At 35.9% G+C, this 17054-nt stretch overlaps 1 protein-coding gene across 1 annotated transcript in view; it reads right to left on the bottom strand.

The window, feature by feature from the left end:
• Window positions 1–423: 423 nt before the first annotated feature.
• The window catches only part of LOC126964542 (innexin inx1), an 87874-nt gene continuing 71243 nt past the window's right edge, over window positions 424–17054 (bottom strand). The window contains exons 6-8 of the mRNA XM_050807734.1: window positions 16458–16652; window positions 13334–13495; window positions 424–9650 (exon numbers count right to left, since the gene is read on the bottom strand). Coding sequence (XP_050663691.1) covers window positions 9593–9650; window positions 13334–13495; window positions 16458–16652 — 415 coding nt within the window. The 3' untranslated portion in view covers window positions 424–9592. The remainder of the gene's footprint in view (window positions 9651–13333; window positions 13496–16457; window positions 16653–17054) is intronic.

Here is a 17054-nt window from a genome sequence, read left to right as displayed (position 1 = left end):
TATATTATTTAAAAGATATAACGAATTTAAATGTCAATCGAAAGAAAATAATGCAATAATTAAATAAAACTTTAATGTTAACAAAAATAAATCTATAGGCCGACTTAGTAAACTTTCCACCAACCGCGGGACATTGCTAATAGTTAATAGATAAGAACAAACAGTACTAATATAGGATAAGTAAAATTGTAACTTACATATCTATAAATATTATGTATGGACTTTTGTTTGCCAATGCCAAGACGAGCAGGATGTTCAGCTGATGGTAACTGATACGCCCTGTCCATTAAAATGTAGTGCCAATCAGGATTATTATTGAGTAATTATTTGAATCTTTAGTACTTACCAACCTCAGCTACACAGTCAAAGTCTGAAACTAAGAAGAAATGACTATTTCTTAAAGATTTAATTAAGTAAAACACATTATAAAAAAAGTCATATAATAACTTTCAACTTAATATTACAAAAAATAATTTCAAGAATACATTCACAATTCTTTCGTTAAATAATTCACTAAATACAACCTTAACGATACAAAAATTCATAACTTGATTTAACTAAAATAAATGCAAGAGTGACAGCCCTGGCCGCTACAAGGTACGCGCCACATGACAATCTTGTCCGACTGGATAACATATATTATCCCTACCAAAAAGAAATACGGCGATAATTTCAGTTTTAGTTTCAAAAATGGTAAATAAGTATGCTTCTTAAAGTATTTTTGTACAGATGCCTTTTTATGGTTACACAAATTTATTTAACTCAAATTACAAACACTTCTTTTATGGCTATTTCATTCTACATTCATTTAACTGCTATTTAAATTGTATGTATTATTGATACAAGATTGTTAAAGCCTGTTTTGCATTTGAGCGCCATCTATTTGACCGCGGTGGTACGATTTGGATTAAGAATGATTTAACGCGCCGCGCAGTTGTAAGAAAATACTGAGATTGGTTCATATCGATTTTATGTAGGTCCAAATATTTTGAAAATATATTTTCGGGTTCAGAGATTACTGCTAAAGTTTTAATATCCAATAGAATCATAGTTTAAAATCGTAGCAATTGCTTACTTATACTTTGAAATTTTAAAGTATTTATTTCGCGGTCATGAGTTAGTTACCCTACATAGAGTAAACAAACTTTATTACTTCATTTTCATATAGTCCAATAAAATAATCTTAGATTAACGATTGGTCTCTGCTCCAACTAGATGCGCAGGCGTAGTCGCAAAATGCGGCAACTAATACTACGCCCAAGCGGGCGTACTCGAGCCAGTCTCAAACAATGTGAATTGAAACTAAAATTGCGTTGCTAAGGTTGCGTTGTAAAACTTTGTAAAAATAATACTACAAGAAATAAGAAAGACACTGACCGTATCACATATCATCAGTATTTTGTATTTTATTAATTTCAATGTAAAATAACACGAAGCGTATGTTACAAAATTTGAAAGCAGCCGTTGAGTGTCAAGATGCCACGCACACAAGCATCTTTACAAATGGCCAACACACACTTCAATATAAAGTTATTTAAAAAAGCTGTTGTTCTTAGGTAGTGCGGTATTTATTTGGACCGCAGCGGAGACCAATCCTTAATCTGAGAAAATAGGTTTATAATCTTGTTAACTGTCACAGCTATTTTAGAAAAACTTTATCTTGAATCTTGGAATGTATTATTAGTTAAGTTTTTTATTAGATGTCCTTTCCATCAACGAAAATAATCCGAAAACAGAAACCATAAAATTTTTCCTATTTATAGTTATTGCTTATTACCAAAATATGATATTAATTAATATATATATATATATATATATATATATATCCAGTGTCCTGATGTTTGTTTCCAGTGAACTCCTAAACTAATGAACGGATAATTTTTATTTTATTGGGGATTACTTCATGGAGTGCAGTTTAGTCCAACATGAGAGAGGATAGTTTTTAATTCGATTTGAGACCTATAATTATTTTTATTTTCAAAGTTCTTTTGTATGGACATATTTTCTTTGCGAGCATTTATTGAAGCACGGTTTGACAGTTCTGTTGTGAAACAATTTTATGATAACAACAGGGAGCATATTTTACGAAATAATTCTTGATGTTATGAAATATTTTTGACAAATTCATAAAAAACTGTTATTTACAGAACAAATTTGTTGAAGTTAATTCATTGCAACACCGATCTCAATGCGCCATCTATCTTCTATAATTTGAACTCATCAATGACGTTTCATATTAATCTGTAGCCTTTTGCTGTTCTGAATATAAAAAGATTATTGCTCAAATTGCGTATTTTTATTTAATAAATACTTCTGAAATTACTTAAATACCTTTATAAATTATCATAATTGTTAATCTATACTTTGGAATCTTAATCTGGCTAAATACAAGAACGAAAATAGCATTTTGTACACCTGACACCTGAATAAATTTTGTCCAATGGCGTGCAAGAGAAACTGTGACGTCATGAAAACAGCCAATAAAAACTCAGAGCCATTTTGTGTGAACTTATTTGAAATAATGTAATATAGGTACCGATTAAAAGATGTCAAAAGATGTCAATACACTCAATATAAAAAAAAATAGGAAACACACATTTTTTGAGCAATATGTATACAGTTTTATTTGCTTCTAAAATGTTCGTTAGAAGGGAGGATGAGAATTTGTACTGCAATAAAACTATATGAGAGTAATGGAGCTAGATCATAGTTAGATCTTTTCTAATATAATTATCTTTTTGAATGAAACAATAATTTACATAATTTTAAGTACTGTTAGATCAATGTAAATCAAGTTGTAGATAATTTATACGTAGAGACGTAACTCTACCTAGAGAGGTAGAGTTAGGAAACGCATGGCAAGAGGCCAGGTTTACTACTCTGGTGTGTCACGCACACCAGAGTAATAAACCTGGCAGTTAAAACTTACACTCGCAATACGCATGTCACTTTGTTTTAGTGTGCGTGCGTTGATGAAACTAGACGTTAACAGTTCGCTGCTATTTTTTGCGACGTGTTCATAACTGTCACAGTCTATCTAGACGTATAAATTATCTAAGACACAACACATATTTATTTGAAATTTATTATTGACCTCCAGATTAATTATCCCGCAGCAGTAATTAAAAAAATGCTACAGAATTCATATTTTCACTCGTCAACCGCACTTAAGCAATACCCATATACAGATAACTACAAACAAACCAGCATCTTAATTTATTGGAATTTGAAATTATTTTAAACACACCTTAAATTTAATCACATCATCAGTCAATTCTTAACTCTACCACACTCACATAAAGACCAAATTAGCGTAACAAATTTTTCAAAATGGCCGCTGATTTACAAAGTCATATTTACCAATTAATTTCAACAGGCTTATAATAAGGTAACCGCGTAATATAATGTTAATTATATAAAAATCTGTCTTTTATGAACACAACCGACTTCCGAGTATATTAATACTAACAATTTTCATTAAGGCCCTACCTTTAAAATTATTTTTCACTTTTTCTCATTATGTTTTCTAATGACAGGTTCGGTTTTTAGATACATGATTTTTTAAGAACATATAATGTGTCATTACAAAATAGTTAAACAGTTGTTTTAAAATAGTTCTATTACAAGTCAGTGTCTTTCTGTTGTTTAGCGTTCAACAATCTTTAGACATTGCTTATATTTAAGCACGAGTAGAAGCTTGTCTAAGGGATAGATCAAATTTATGCAAGATCTAGATTATATGATGACAGATAGATGACAGCTGTCAAAAATTGCGTTCCGATCCTGTTGTAAATTTTTTGCCGATTTGTTCCAGTTGTAAATACAAGCTAAAAACTGTTTCGTAATAGAACAAGATAAGCTCCATTTTAGGCGTCGTTAGTGTTCGGTCACTGATGTTGTTATAGTTAGGTCACCGTCTAATAAAACACGTGTCTAAGCCATGTTTAAATATAATTTTTTGTAACGGTGTTACCGTAGGAATTAAAATATGAGTAAGTTTCAAAATAATATCTCTGTAGAAGAAAACACCAAAGTAGGCATTTGAGATATGTTTGCCGCTGTTTTACAACTAAATAACACAACAGTATTGGAAGTTAAAAATAAAATTTACTAGAATTGTATTGTATTTTACTACAAAATACTTAACATCTCTAGAGCAAACTCAGGCTTTGCTCAGACTTCACTTAAGTAAAACTTTGCTGATTGTAATAAAATACGATCTTGACGTTTGTATTCGTCTGTCTTAGCTCAAAGGTCAGTATAATTACAGCTGACAAAAAAAACGATATAAAAGGTTATGCTTGTATTGTTTCACGTGAGTAAAGTCTGAGCGAAGTTTAAGTACGCTCTAGAAATCTGAGCCTTACACACAATCAATCTATAATAATATTGACCGAAGGCGCTGACGTAAATTGCTTTTGGACAGCCTTGAGCCTCAGTCCGCAATCTGCTATCTCGTGAACCTGACCTTGAGTTGAAAATGTTAAGCCACGCCCATGAGGTTTGAATCTATTTCGAATGTTTGCCCTTAAGGTAAATTTGAAGTGAAATCTTATGGGTTCGCGTCACTGACATGGTCACGACTGGTGCACGCGATAAATAAATAATTAAAAATATAAATATGTATAGTTACTGGTTAGTAGGTACACTTTCTGTGTGACTGAAATCTCGTGAGTTTTCGTGACCGAAATTCTTATAGCAGTATACCAGTAGCTATACATCTGACGTTTTTGCAACATTAGTGCAGTTATAACTAAAATTGAATAGATTTAATGGAAAATTCAATGTGTGTATAAAGTGCATTGTTTAATAGTGTTTTTTTGTTAAATAAATTGAAATTAATAATTTAATTGTTTTTAAACATTATGAAATTACTAATTTATTACAAAAAGTTGTAAGTTTTCACTTCTATCGGCAGTCTTTACAACTGCCTGCTTTTTGTTTATTCCAAAGTTGTAGTGACCTGTTGGTAATTGATCACCGCTCCCCTTCACAATACCTAAGAGCATTTTCGACATTTGGCCTATGGACTTGCATCCCGTGCCACTAAATAAAAAAAAGGTTTCCGATATTGCCTTTACGTGTTATTTAAAGGCTAGCAGCTATAAGTTTATACAAAGCTCAGGTAAATATACAGATAATGATTCTATCAAGCCATTTATAGTAATCCAGTCTTCCACAAGGCACATTCAAAGTAACTAGCTTGATTGAAATGATATGACGCATCAGATAAATGACGGATCAAGTTTCTAGCTATAGGTAAATTTATTTTCGAGACGTTTTTGCATTTGTTTTATTTATGTATATAGAAATTTCAAGGCACGGATATAATATCAGAACAAATTACAGTTAACACAAATGATTCATCGGATGAAAATGAGAAAGACTTCGAAATGTATGGAGTTGGAGATATTTTTTTATATGTCTAGTATCAATATTCACTATTTTAATATCGTTTAATATTATTAGTTCCATATGAAGAACCTGGCTGCAAAAATTATACAAAAATGTAAAATTATTGGTTTATTTATTTATGTGCTGACCGTACACGTACACACACACACACACACACACACACACACACACACAAATGCAAAAACGTCTCAAAAGTAATTTACCTGTACAGATTTGATTCAGATAATTTAATAAAAACAACCTTCCTTGCTTTTCGTTATGAAATAATGCGTTATAACTAACATAGCTTCTTTTCTGTTACAAATATTATAATACATTTTAACATAGATACATACACCATACAGTACAACATATTGGCACTCAGCAGTAAAAACACACATATATCACAGTTTAGAGGCCTACAATTCCTGCGTTTTAGACAAGAAAAATACTATGAATAAAACATCAAACAGAAATTCCCGGTTATTATTGAAGTATGGCTGAAATGAAGACATACACAAAGTAATATATATGTAATCTTAGATCATTTATACGTCTAGATAGACCATAGGTTCTCAACGTGGGCGATAACGCCCCCTTGTGGGCGTTTGAGACTTTCGGGGGGATAGTAGAAGACCCAAAGAAAATTAGGGGGCATTGAGACGGCGCAGATGGGGCGTGGATAGATTAAAAAATATAGTCTAAAAAGGCAAAAAAATACACGAAAATACTCTAGAAAAAAACATGTTCTCAAAGTGGGCGGTGAGCAAAATAAGGTTGAGAAACTATGAGATAGACAATGACAGCTATGAAAACGTTGAAAAATTTTGACGATGTCAGTTAACTTCTATTCTGACCAATGCACGCACACTAACACAAAGTGACATACAAATCGCGAGTTTAACACGTGGTAGCTTGTCACGCACATTAAAGTACTAAACCTGGCCTATTTTCATCGGTTGTATAGCAACAAGAGGCTCTATCTAGACGAATAAATTATCCGAGTATGTAATATACTATTTAGCCTTCTCGCTTTCTTATTCAAATAGTTACTGTGAATGTGACAGGTTGAATGCGACGAAAACTGTGTATACTTTGACAGCGTCAATCTATAAGTAGTAGAGCGTACACTTTGACAGCTGTCAGTGTCAAACTATACGTAGTAAATTTTAATATGACGTTTATGCAAAATCAGTGCAGTTATATGTGGAAATTGAATGGATTTAGTGAAAAGTTCAATGTGTATATATTGTGCATTGTTGAAATAGTGTTTTTGTTTGATTAATATATATTATTCAAAATAAGTTTTCAAAATAAATAATTTATTTATAATCACTATGAAATTTCAAATTTTAATACTCAAAATTGTAAGTTTTCACTTCTATCGCCAGTATCTACAACATCAGAATTAGGTTATTTTTGGAAATATTCTTCAGCCTTGTTTACATTATACACGGGTCTTCTTCTACAACAAGCAGGCACTGTAAGCCTCTAAGCAATGATATTGGAATATAAAATGTTGTAACACATTAAAATATAAATAAGTAAATCAGGTCCCTTATATTTAGAATCATTGTAAATCTTCTAATAAGAAAGTTAATAATCAACACCTTAGCTTATGCGATTGTATCTACCCGTCCTTTTTTCATGCCTTGGAATGAACGAGACATAAATTGTTCACAATTTTTTATCGCTTAGTTACTTAAAAGGCTCTTTAAAATAACAACCTTAGATCAACAAGTACTTAGATCTTAATCAAAAAATGTTAGTATAGAAAAATTTCATTTTGAGGGTAGATATAATTTTACCCTATGATAAAGCCAGACTTTAATTGAACGGCGGTTTCTTTTTAGATTTTAGATTGAAACAATTCAAATTGTCATGTGCACAATTAAGTGTAAATTTAATATTGGAATCATGTAAAGTTTTAATAATTACAATACTTTTAAGAGATTCTCTAATTGCTACAATCTCGACGGTTCAATTAAAATATTACATTCCGTATTGTAATGACGTTATATACAAGTATAAGCACATATTATTCGCAATCTGACAGTGGAGCGGGAAAAGTGTGCTTAAAGACAATGTAAGCACACTTTTCTCCTTAGTCATGAATCACTGTCCGAATCGGGTTTCAAAATTCAACATACGCAACCTGAACTCAATAAACGTTTTACATTGCTGCTTATTGTCCAAGAGTATGTTAAACAACTGGAGTAAACGCGGCAATGTATAGATATAGCAGTCGAAGCTTAATAAGGTATAGTTTATGGCATGTTTCGGCTTTGTTTTTATACAACGTGATTTGACTATATGTATAGAACGTCATTAGACAGGATCAAATAAAAATTGATAATTTGTCATTGATTCATATGTTCATTAAATTCATAATATAATACCATTATTAGCTATTATTGAAACCCCTCGAAGAACTGAGTATTTGTTACCTAATATATATTATAAATACTACAACTTTATGCTATCGCAAACAATCAAAATGGCTTAGATAATTTATACGTCTAGACAGCCTCTAGCTGTTAGGCGTCGCATGACAACATGCCAGGTTTCTTGCAGCTACGATTACACTCGCAATACGTCAGTCACTTTGTTTTAGTGTGCGTTGCTGAATATAGAGGTTAACAGGTCGTCATCGTATTCACAGTATATCTAAACGTGTAAGTTATCTAAGAAAATGGGTTACAATTTTAAATTATTCGTTAGATGTACTAATGATGTGATGAAATCACTTGAGCATTACATTGCGCGGTGATTAAACTAAACTCCTATTATTGTCATAATCAACTAGCAATGTATGGTTAACTGACGTAACATTGGAACTGTCACAAAATTTATATTGTTTAAGGTTTACTGCGTTTTTTCGCAATACAGTTCATTAAATATCACATCAATATTTGAAGGTACCGTATAAAAGTAATAAACAAATATTATTAGGAAAAATCATCTAAAATGCAATAGCATTTTATAAACAAAATTACATAGTATAAACTCACGCGTAATAACATAATGTAAAAGTACTTGCTCACTGTCCCGCGAATACCGCATAAAGGAAATATATAGCATATAGAAGAAAAAGTGTCAAAACACAGATTCGAAAATGCAGTTCTATATACCGACAGACATGCTATCTTTGACTGTCAAAATGAAAAAGAAAGTGGCGGTATTATATTTAATGAAACATTAACTTCAAGGATGCATTCTGCAACTAGCGGGTAGACAGACAAAACTTTATTATATTGATAGACTTTGTCAGTAGAACTAACTTAAATATACCTGGAAGAATTGATTCGCTGTATAATGCATGGGGAAAGGCACTTGCTTGATGAAGCTTACATACGTTAGGTTAAATTCAACTCTTATTATTTAACCCATCAAAATTATAGACTAACCCCCTTATTCATAATGGTCCGCTAACTTTAAACAGCCGCTTAGGAGTGTTTTTTCTCATTCTGACTTAGGTCAATAGAAGAAGACAGAGTGAGAATTAGCAATGCTTTAAGTTCGAAGACTATTATGAATAAGGGGGTAATACATTAATTCACAATGCAAACAAATCAGTCAATCACCTGAGGTGTGCAGTCGGGTGGTTACAGTAGTTACACGCGATTGTAAAAGTATTTTATTTTGTTGCAAATGCCTTACAACACTATGTTACAGTCATTGAGAGAAGGCCAACTAACTGCGCCATATTACTGATAACACTATATTTTGAACCCCTCACTGCTGGGATTAATTAATTTAAATCTGTAACCAAAATTTATCAATGATGCGGGATACAGTCACACAATCTCAAAGTTATCAACTGTAAAGTAGATCCTGTAGATGGAGCCACAACCTGAGAGTTGAACTAGACATACCAATATTTACCAGAACAATACGTGAATCTATTGGCTAAGTTGGAAGACGGAACCCGAGATCGCGGTTTCGAGTCCCGTATTTTTCAAAAATTTTGGTTACAAATTTAATTTAACTATATTTTTATTCTTGACCGCGATGACATGAGTTGGATTATTTATCTAGTTAGCCTAGCTAAAGGTTTCAACTTGTGCAGTACCCACCGGTACAAGCCGTACAGTGCGGCACGGTGCGGTAAGTCGCGGTACAGTGAACAAGCACCTTTAGGGTTGTGTCAGACGCCTAAGACTGCGATATGAGAGGCGTCCCCGCCCGGTTTCAATCGTCACGCACTTGGGCTGCCTTTCTCACCTATATCTTCAATTAGATCTCTAATTAATTCCCTGAAAACAATTTGTTTTGTTTGCAATCGGATTAAAAATAGTTGCTTAAGCTAAAGAAAACGGGCTTAAAAATCAGAACCAAAATGTTTATCTCGATCTATAGTGAAATTTCATAATAATTGTGACGAAACAGGTTCCATTGTTATTGAAAGAACTCTTATGAAAATGCTATATTTTTCTTAATTGGCGTAAGTACATTACAACAACTTGAAAGTTAAAAGGTCACGAAATGTTACGAAAATTAGATAAATATTTATAGTGATGATTCAAAAGCGCTTAGTTTAATTCAAATTGAATAAAGTATATTTGAAATTAACTTTGACTTTGAAGTTTCCCGAACTAAAATACGAGGCCCAAAGGAGTCGTAAGAGGCAACTAAGGGCATTTAACAGTGGGAGGCTTCTTTGCACAGAATGCAGGCTAGATTATGGGTACTACAACGTTCTTTTTCTACCGTGAAGCAGTAATGTGTAAACATTACTGTGTTTCAGTCTGAAAATTACTGGGCAAATGAGACTTAACATCTTATGTCTCATGGTAACGAGCGCAATTGGACGAAAGGACTCAAACCACACTTTGGTCAAAATAGAGTCAGGTATGCCATCGTACTTCTGAAGGTGAAACTGCCATGTAGTGAAAACGCTATTTTTAAAATATTTGTTTTTTTTTATAGAATAGGAGGGCAAACGAGCCTACGGGTCACCTGTTGTTAAGTGATCACCGCCGCCCACACTCTCTTGCAACACCAGAGGAATCACAGGAGCTTTGCCGGCCTTTACGGAAGGTGTACGCGCTTTTTATAAAGGTACCCATGTCGTATCGTCCCGGAAACACCGCACAAGGCAGTTCATTCCACAGCTTTGTAGTACGTGGAAGAAAGCTCCTTGAAAACCGCACTGTGGAGGACCGCCGCACATCCAGATGGTGAGGATGATATCCTAACTTGTGGCGTGTCATGCGAAGGTGGAATTCGGCGGCAGGAATTAGGTTAAACAGCTCTTCGGAACACTCCCCGTGATAAATGCGGTAGAAGACACACAATGAAGCGACGTCTCTACGCAACGCCAAGTGATCAGGCCGTACACAGAGTACTGGGTCCCCGACAATTCGAGCTGCTCTGCGTTGCACGCGGTCAAATGGATCGAGCTGATACTAGGGTGCGCCAGACCAGAGATGACAGCAATACTCTATGTGTGGCCAGACCTGCGCTTTATGCAGCGCTAGAATGTGGGCCGGTTTGAAGTATTGCCGTGCTCTATTAATGACGCCCAGTTTCTTTGAAGCCAATTTGGCTTTGCCCTCCAGATGGCCACGGAATTGGCAATCGCTCGAGATTTCGAGACCCAGTATTCCGATACTAGGCGAAGCTTTTAGGGTAGTGTTCTCGAAGAGCGGTGATACGAGAAATGGGGTTTTTTTAGTGGTAAACGCGCAAACTTGAGTTTTCTGGGGGTAAAATTGGACAAGGTTCAATTTACCCCATTCCGCGACCTTCTCAAGAGAGGACTCGATAGAAGACACAAGTTTCTCCCGGCACTGGTCGACGATTTCCCGAGAGAGACCTGCATGGCCCGTGTATACGGCATCACCAGTGTCATCTGCATAGCAATGAATATTGGAGGCGTCCAACATATCATTGATATGCAGAAGAAACAGCGTAGGAGATAGCACACAGCCTTGGGGCACTCCAGCAATCACGGGCTTCGGGTTCGAGCAATGTCCGTCGACAACGACCTGTAAGCTGCGCCCAGTAAGGAAGCTGGAGGTCCACTTGCACAAGCTCTCGGGAAGCCCAAATGATGAAAGTTTAGAGAGGAGCGCCTTGTGCCATACACGATCAAAGGCCTTCGCTATATCCAGGCTAACTGCCAGGCCTTCCCCCTTGCTTTCAATAGCCGCAGCCCATCTATGTGTTAGGTATACCAGAAGATCACCTGCCGACCGACCATGGCGAAAGCCGTATTGTCGGTCGTTGATCAACTGGTGACCCTCTAGGTATACCAAGAGCTGACGGCTAATTATGCTCTCCATGATTTTGGAGAGCAGGGAGGTAATAGCAATAGGCCTGTAGTTTGCCGGATCCGAACTGTCTCCTTTTTTTTTTGGATCGGATGGACAAGGGCTGACTTCCATGAGTCAGGGACTACGCCTTTGGAATAGGAGTGCCGGAATAAACGCGTTAGCACCGGCGTCAACTCAGGCACACGTTCTAAGCACGATTGGAGAAATGCCATCCGGCCCGCTCGACTTCCTGACGTCCAACGAAAAAAGAGCTCGCCTAACAGTTTTCTGTCTGAACTGTACTTCAGGCATAGAGCTCTGACGACGCTGTCGAGTTGGAGGCGAAAAGAGCGCACAGGAGATCGGCTTTCACTTTTGCCGTATGGGCCAGGGTGTCATTCCTCATGTGCATCGGCGGCATGGACGGCCGGCTGAAGTTACCAAGAGCAGCTTTCGACAACGACCAGAACTTGCGTGTTCCGGACGGGTAACTGGAAAGCTTCCCGCCGATTTTGACGACGTGTTTTGACTTTGCACGGGCGATTTGCCGCTTAAAAAATCTGGAAGCACGGTTGTATTTCCTCTTAAGAACTATGCAGCTCGGATCCTTTGTGCCCAGCGCCGCAACCCTAGTTCGATACGCCTGTTTTTTGCAGTCAGATGCTGCTTTAACTGATGCATCGAACCAGGGCTGTGATCTGCCACCGATCGGTACTACAGAGCTTGGTATAAAAATATCCATGCCCTGTAGTATCACATCGGCTACTGCAACGGCGCAGGCACTAGGATCATCCGAAGGGAAATTAATGGCCTCCGGTCCTCGACACTAACCTATACGAAATATAGCGGCACTAGGCCGCTACTTCACGCCGGTATTCTGTGCGAGTGTGGTACTTAACCCGTACGAGTCTGGCCCGATTGTGCTAACGTCAAAAGACGGCAGCGTGACTCTCCCACTTCTAAAAAGCCCTTAGTCGCCTCTTACGACACCCATGGGCCTGGGACTACCCTATTCTTTTTATGCCCCGGGGAAAGTACAGTAAATATTCACGGAAACGGTTTTTTTTGGATTTTGGAGAAGATCCTTATAAGTGAAACTTCAAATGCCTATAACACAAAAGTGCCTTTGTGTGGATTGAGTCCATTCTGCTTAACTACGTCCAATTGTGGTGGCGCTCAGAATTATTAGGTTTTTCAAAAATCCTGCATTGTACTGGACAGGTCGTTTCAATTACCATCAGCTGAACTTCCTGCTCGTCTCGTCCCTTATTGTAATTGTGTGTGTGTGTACTTATGTATGCACGCAAGAAATTATACTTCTTTGGCCTAACGAAGCAAAAATCATTAAAATGATTTATTCCTCGTGCTATTCTACGTTTTTAGAGAGAACATTAAATAATGAATACGGCTGTATGGGCTTGAACCCTTTGCCTGTCCTAATAATGGACGAAGAAACCAAAAAAAAAAAACGAATGACGCAAACATCACAAAATTTTAGGGACCAACTTCAATCTGTTACTTTTGTGTTACAGTGATGCGCGCGCATCTTAAAATTTCACTCTCATCATTTTTTCATAACGCACCTAAAGAAGTATAACTTCAAATATTATGTATAGCGCTGGGAACAAGAGTTAGGAACTAGTAGAGATGTGTTATCTGATAGTGATATGAATGGTTAGTACTTGTATATGATCGGGTCCATATTCCTGGCGATCATGTACATGAGCCACCAGTCCCCGATGTCCAGCTCTCGAGACACGATCTCCGCTGACTTGCGCGAGATGGAGTCAGAGCGCGCCTGCAGCAGCCGGGGACGCACCGACGGCAAGCAGATTATAATCAGTCTGAAAATATTAACGAGTTCTTAAGAGTTTTTTATTTGTATTAGCTAATAGTCATTGAAGACATTGTTTTGACATTTTGACATTATTTGACATTATAGTTCACGATATATGACTGCTTTTTGCTTAAACGCTTCAAACATATCTGTTGGCTAGGAATTAGATCGGCTCCTTGCCAGTACCGACTTACGTAGTAAGTATGTAGACAGTACTTATATATTAACCCCCTTATTCATAATCGTCCGCTAACTTTAAACAGCCGCTAAGGAGTGTTTTTTCTCATTCTGACTTAGGTCAATAGAAGAAGACAGAGTGAGAATTAGCAATGCTTTAAGTAAGGAGACTATTATGAATAAGGGGGTTAACCTGTACATTCATTTGTACCTTTTTACTTTATTAAGTTTCTCTTTTTAGTGATTATTTAGTTTTAATATAAGCTCTTAGCGCCTAACACACAGGTTTACTAGTTCAGGCACATTGTTAACTAGCTTTTAAGTAAGACTTGTATTATTATTATATAATTAAACAATATCTTAATAAATAAATTGGATTGAATTGAAAAAATTGAACATCCTGTAGAATCTTTAGATATTAATATCGACGTAAATCTACACACTACTTTACAAATAGACTCTTTGCTAATGTTTGGTTTATTCGGACGTATAAAGTTTCCCGCGTTTATTTGCAAGGCTGCTTGACATTCGGGAAACTTCAGAATTGTCATTGTATTGACAGTGTTGTCAGCGATACAGTCAACATTTTGCATATATTCTTGGTTTATTCTCAGGTATAGATTTATACCAAGTTTATTTGTAAGGCCGATGTAGTTACGTTCACAGTTTTAGTTATATGGCAGGTTCATAATAAACGTCTCTACGTGTGTCATTTCGTCTCACATCATCTTATCGGAAGGACAGTTTACAACTTCCTTCGCTTTTACTGAATTATTTTTACAAATTTAAAAGAACCTCCAGTAATGTTAAAAGGAATAATTTCATTCAGAAGAGGGTTCCAAAGACAAAAACGAATACAATTAGAATTGTATTTTAATGACGATTATTTAGGAACGAGACGAGCAGGAAGTTCAGCTGATGGTAATTGATACGCTCTACCCATTACAATGCAGTGCCGCTTAGGATTTTTGAAAAACCCAAAATCTGAGCGGCACTACAATTGTGCTCGTCACCTTAAGACATAAGATTTTAAGTCTCATTTGCCCATTTCACTAGCTACAGCGCCCTTCAGACCTAAACACGGTAATGTTTACACATAACTGCTTCACGGCAGAAATAGGCGCTGGTGTGGTTGTGGTACCCAAAATCTAGCCAGCTGCCTGTGCAGAGGAGCCTACCACTGGTTAATTACAGACTTGTTGACTTTGGAACGGAGGTATTGATATGTATATAACAGCGATTTGATTTTAAGAGATATCCTCCATATTGGGAGAGTTACACTTGCAATACTTTCTTAATGATACCACAGAATGGGAATGGAGAGACCGCCCTCAAGCTATTAAATAATAAGTTTAATTGTACCATATTACTTTGTAAACATATTTTTTGATGAAAAAAAAAGGCAGCTGAGTTTTTTGCGCGCGTTCGTCTCAGGCCTGAGGCATTCATTTTGGAATGGGTGACTTTCAATAAGTGATGTCACATCCTATTTTGAATAAAAATATTTGAATTTGTATTTGAATAACGAAAATTATAAACCAGGACCAGTGGGGATTGGACTTAGTATCCCGTAGCTCGAATTAGGAGGTAAAAAATATTGTAGTTGATAGAGCTTTAGTCCACGATTATAATGATACCACTCTTATTACAAGGTAAAGCACCGTTTTGAAGAAAATAACCAAAAAAATTCTAACGGGTAAATCACGTAAATAAAACTGTAGATGAGCGCTGTTATGTCACCGGGAGGCTAAAAACTTGCTAATAACTGTCAATTATAAATGAAAAACAGTAAAATGAAACGTAAAAAATAGTCTGGGATAGAGTAGACTATTCATCAATTATAATTTTTAGACTAAAAAGGCTAGAACCCAGAGTTGTAAAACAGATAAAAAAAAAACAATAATTATTTTTCTTATATTTCCTTTAATGTTTGTTTCGTTTTCCTATAATGTTTATATACTATATTCCGTTTCTATCGTATTTGCGTGAATGTTCTATGTTTTATTTACATGTTTTAACCGTCTACAACCCTATAGATGTTTTAATTTTTTTTCGTTATTTATTTATTTTCTTGAAAACTGTGCATCACCTTGTAATAAGATTGACGAGCTGTATAGCCGAGTGGTTAGCGATCCTACCTAATAAGCTAGAGGTCCCGGGTTCGAATCCCGGTAGGTACAAGCATTTATATGATGAATATGGATGTTTGTTTCCGAGTCATGGATGTTTAAATGTATTTATGTATGTTTAAGTAAGTATATTGTATTAAATATATCATTGTCTTGTAACCTATAACACAGGCTTATATATGCTTAACTTGGGGCAAGATAATTTGTGTAAAAAGTGTGTCAATATTTATTTATATTTAAGATTAGTAGCACTTTACCAAAGCTCTATCAACTATAATTTATAAAAATCGATTAGGTAAGGTTATGTTAGAACAGTTATTACAACATTACCAGAAACGAATTCTAGGCGTTTCCATTTCTTTCGTCCCTATAAAAATGTCCCAACTCTTAAAAATGTCATAATTTGAAGTTAGGTTATAATGCTTTTTTCTCTGGAACGGTGCATTTCCTTGTAATAAGAATGGTAGCATTATAATCGTGGACTAAAGCTCTATCAAACACAATACTTTTTTTCCTCATAATTCGTGCTACGAGTTTAATGTATACTAAGTTTTAACCAACAGTAACAATATATTTGTCCTTTCGGTGACAATGTTAATATAAGTAAAATATTTTCGCAATGTAATTTAAACTTAACTGCTCAACCTTAAAGTCTATATTCACCTGTATAAGACAAGCAAGACGAGTATGACTGCCAGTATGATGTACCAAAACCAGATGAAGATATAGGTCTTCTCGTTGACGATGTTGAGCGGCAGGATGCACAGGCTATCGTGGGTCTGGATACTGCCTGAAGGACCAAACTTGTGGAACGTGCACTTGGTGACCCTCGGGAACACGTAGATCATTGGGTCGTATCTGTAAATATAATAATGGAGTTATAAAATTTGGTACCAACAGATTGTTTATGTTGTATGATGTTACCATGACCATGAGAATAATCCTTAAATTGGTGCTCTACTTTTTTTTTCAAATGAAAATAAGGGACGAGACTAGCAGGACGTTCAGCTGATGGTAATTGATACACCCTGCTCATGACAATGTAGTGCCGCTCAGGATTATTGAAAAACTCATAAATTCAGAGCGGCACTACAACTGCATCACTTTGAGACATAAGTTGTCAAGTCTTATTTAGCCAGTAATTTCACTAGCTACGGTGCCCTTCAGACCGAAACACATTAATGCTTACACATTACTCCTTCACGGTAGAAATAAGCGCCGTTGTGGTACCCATAATCTAGCCGGTATCCGGTACAAAGG

The sequence above is a fragment of the Leptidea sinapis genome, chromosome 5 (assembly GCF_905404315.1).
Source record: "Leptidea sinapis chromosome 5, ilLepSina1.1, whole genome shotgun sequence".
Classification (NCBI taxonomy): Eukaryota; Metazoa; Arthropoda; class Insecta; order Lepidoptera; family Pieridae; genus Leptidea; species Leptidea sinapis.
The sequence above is the reverse complement of the archived record's forward strand: the minus strand, read 5'-3'. Positions and strand labels throughout refer to the sequence as shown.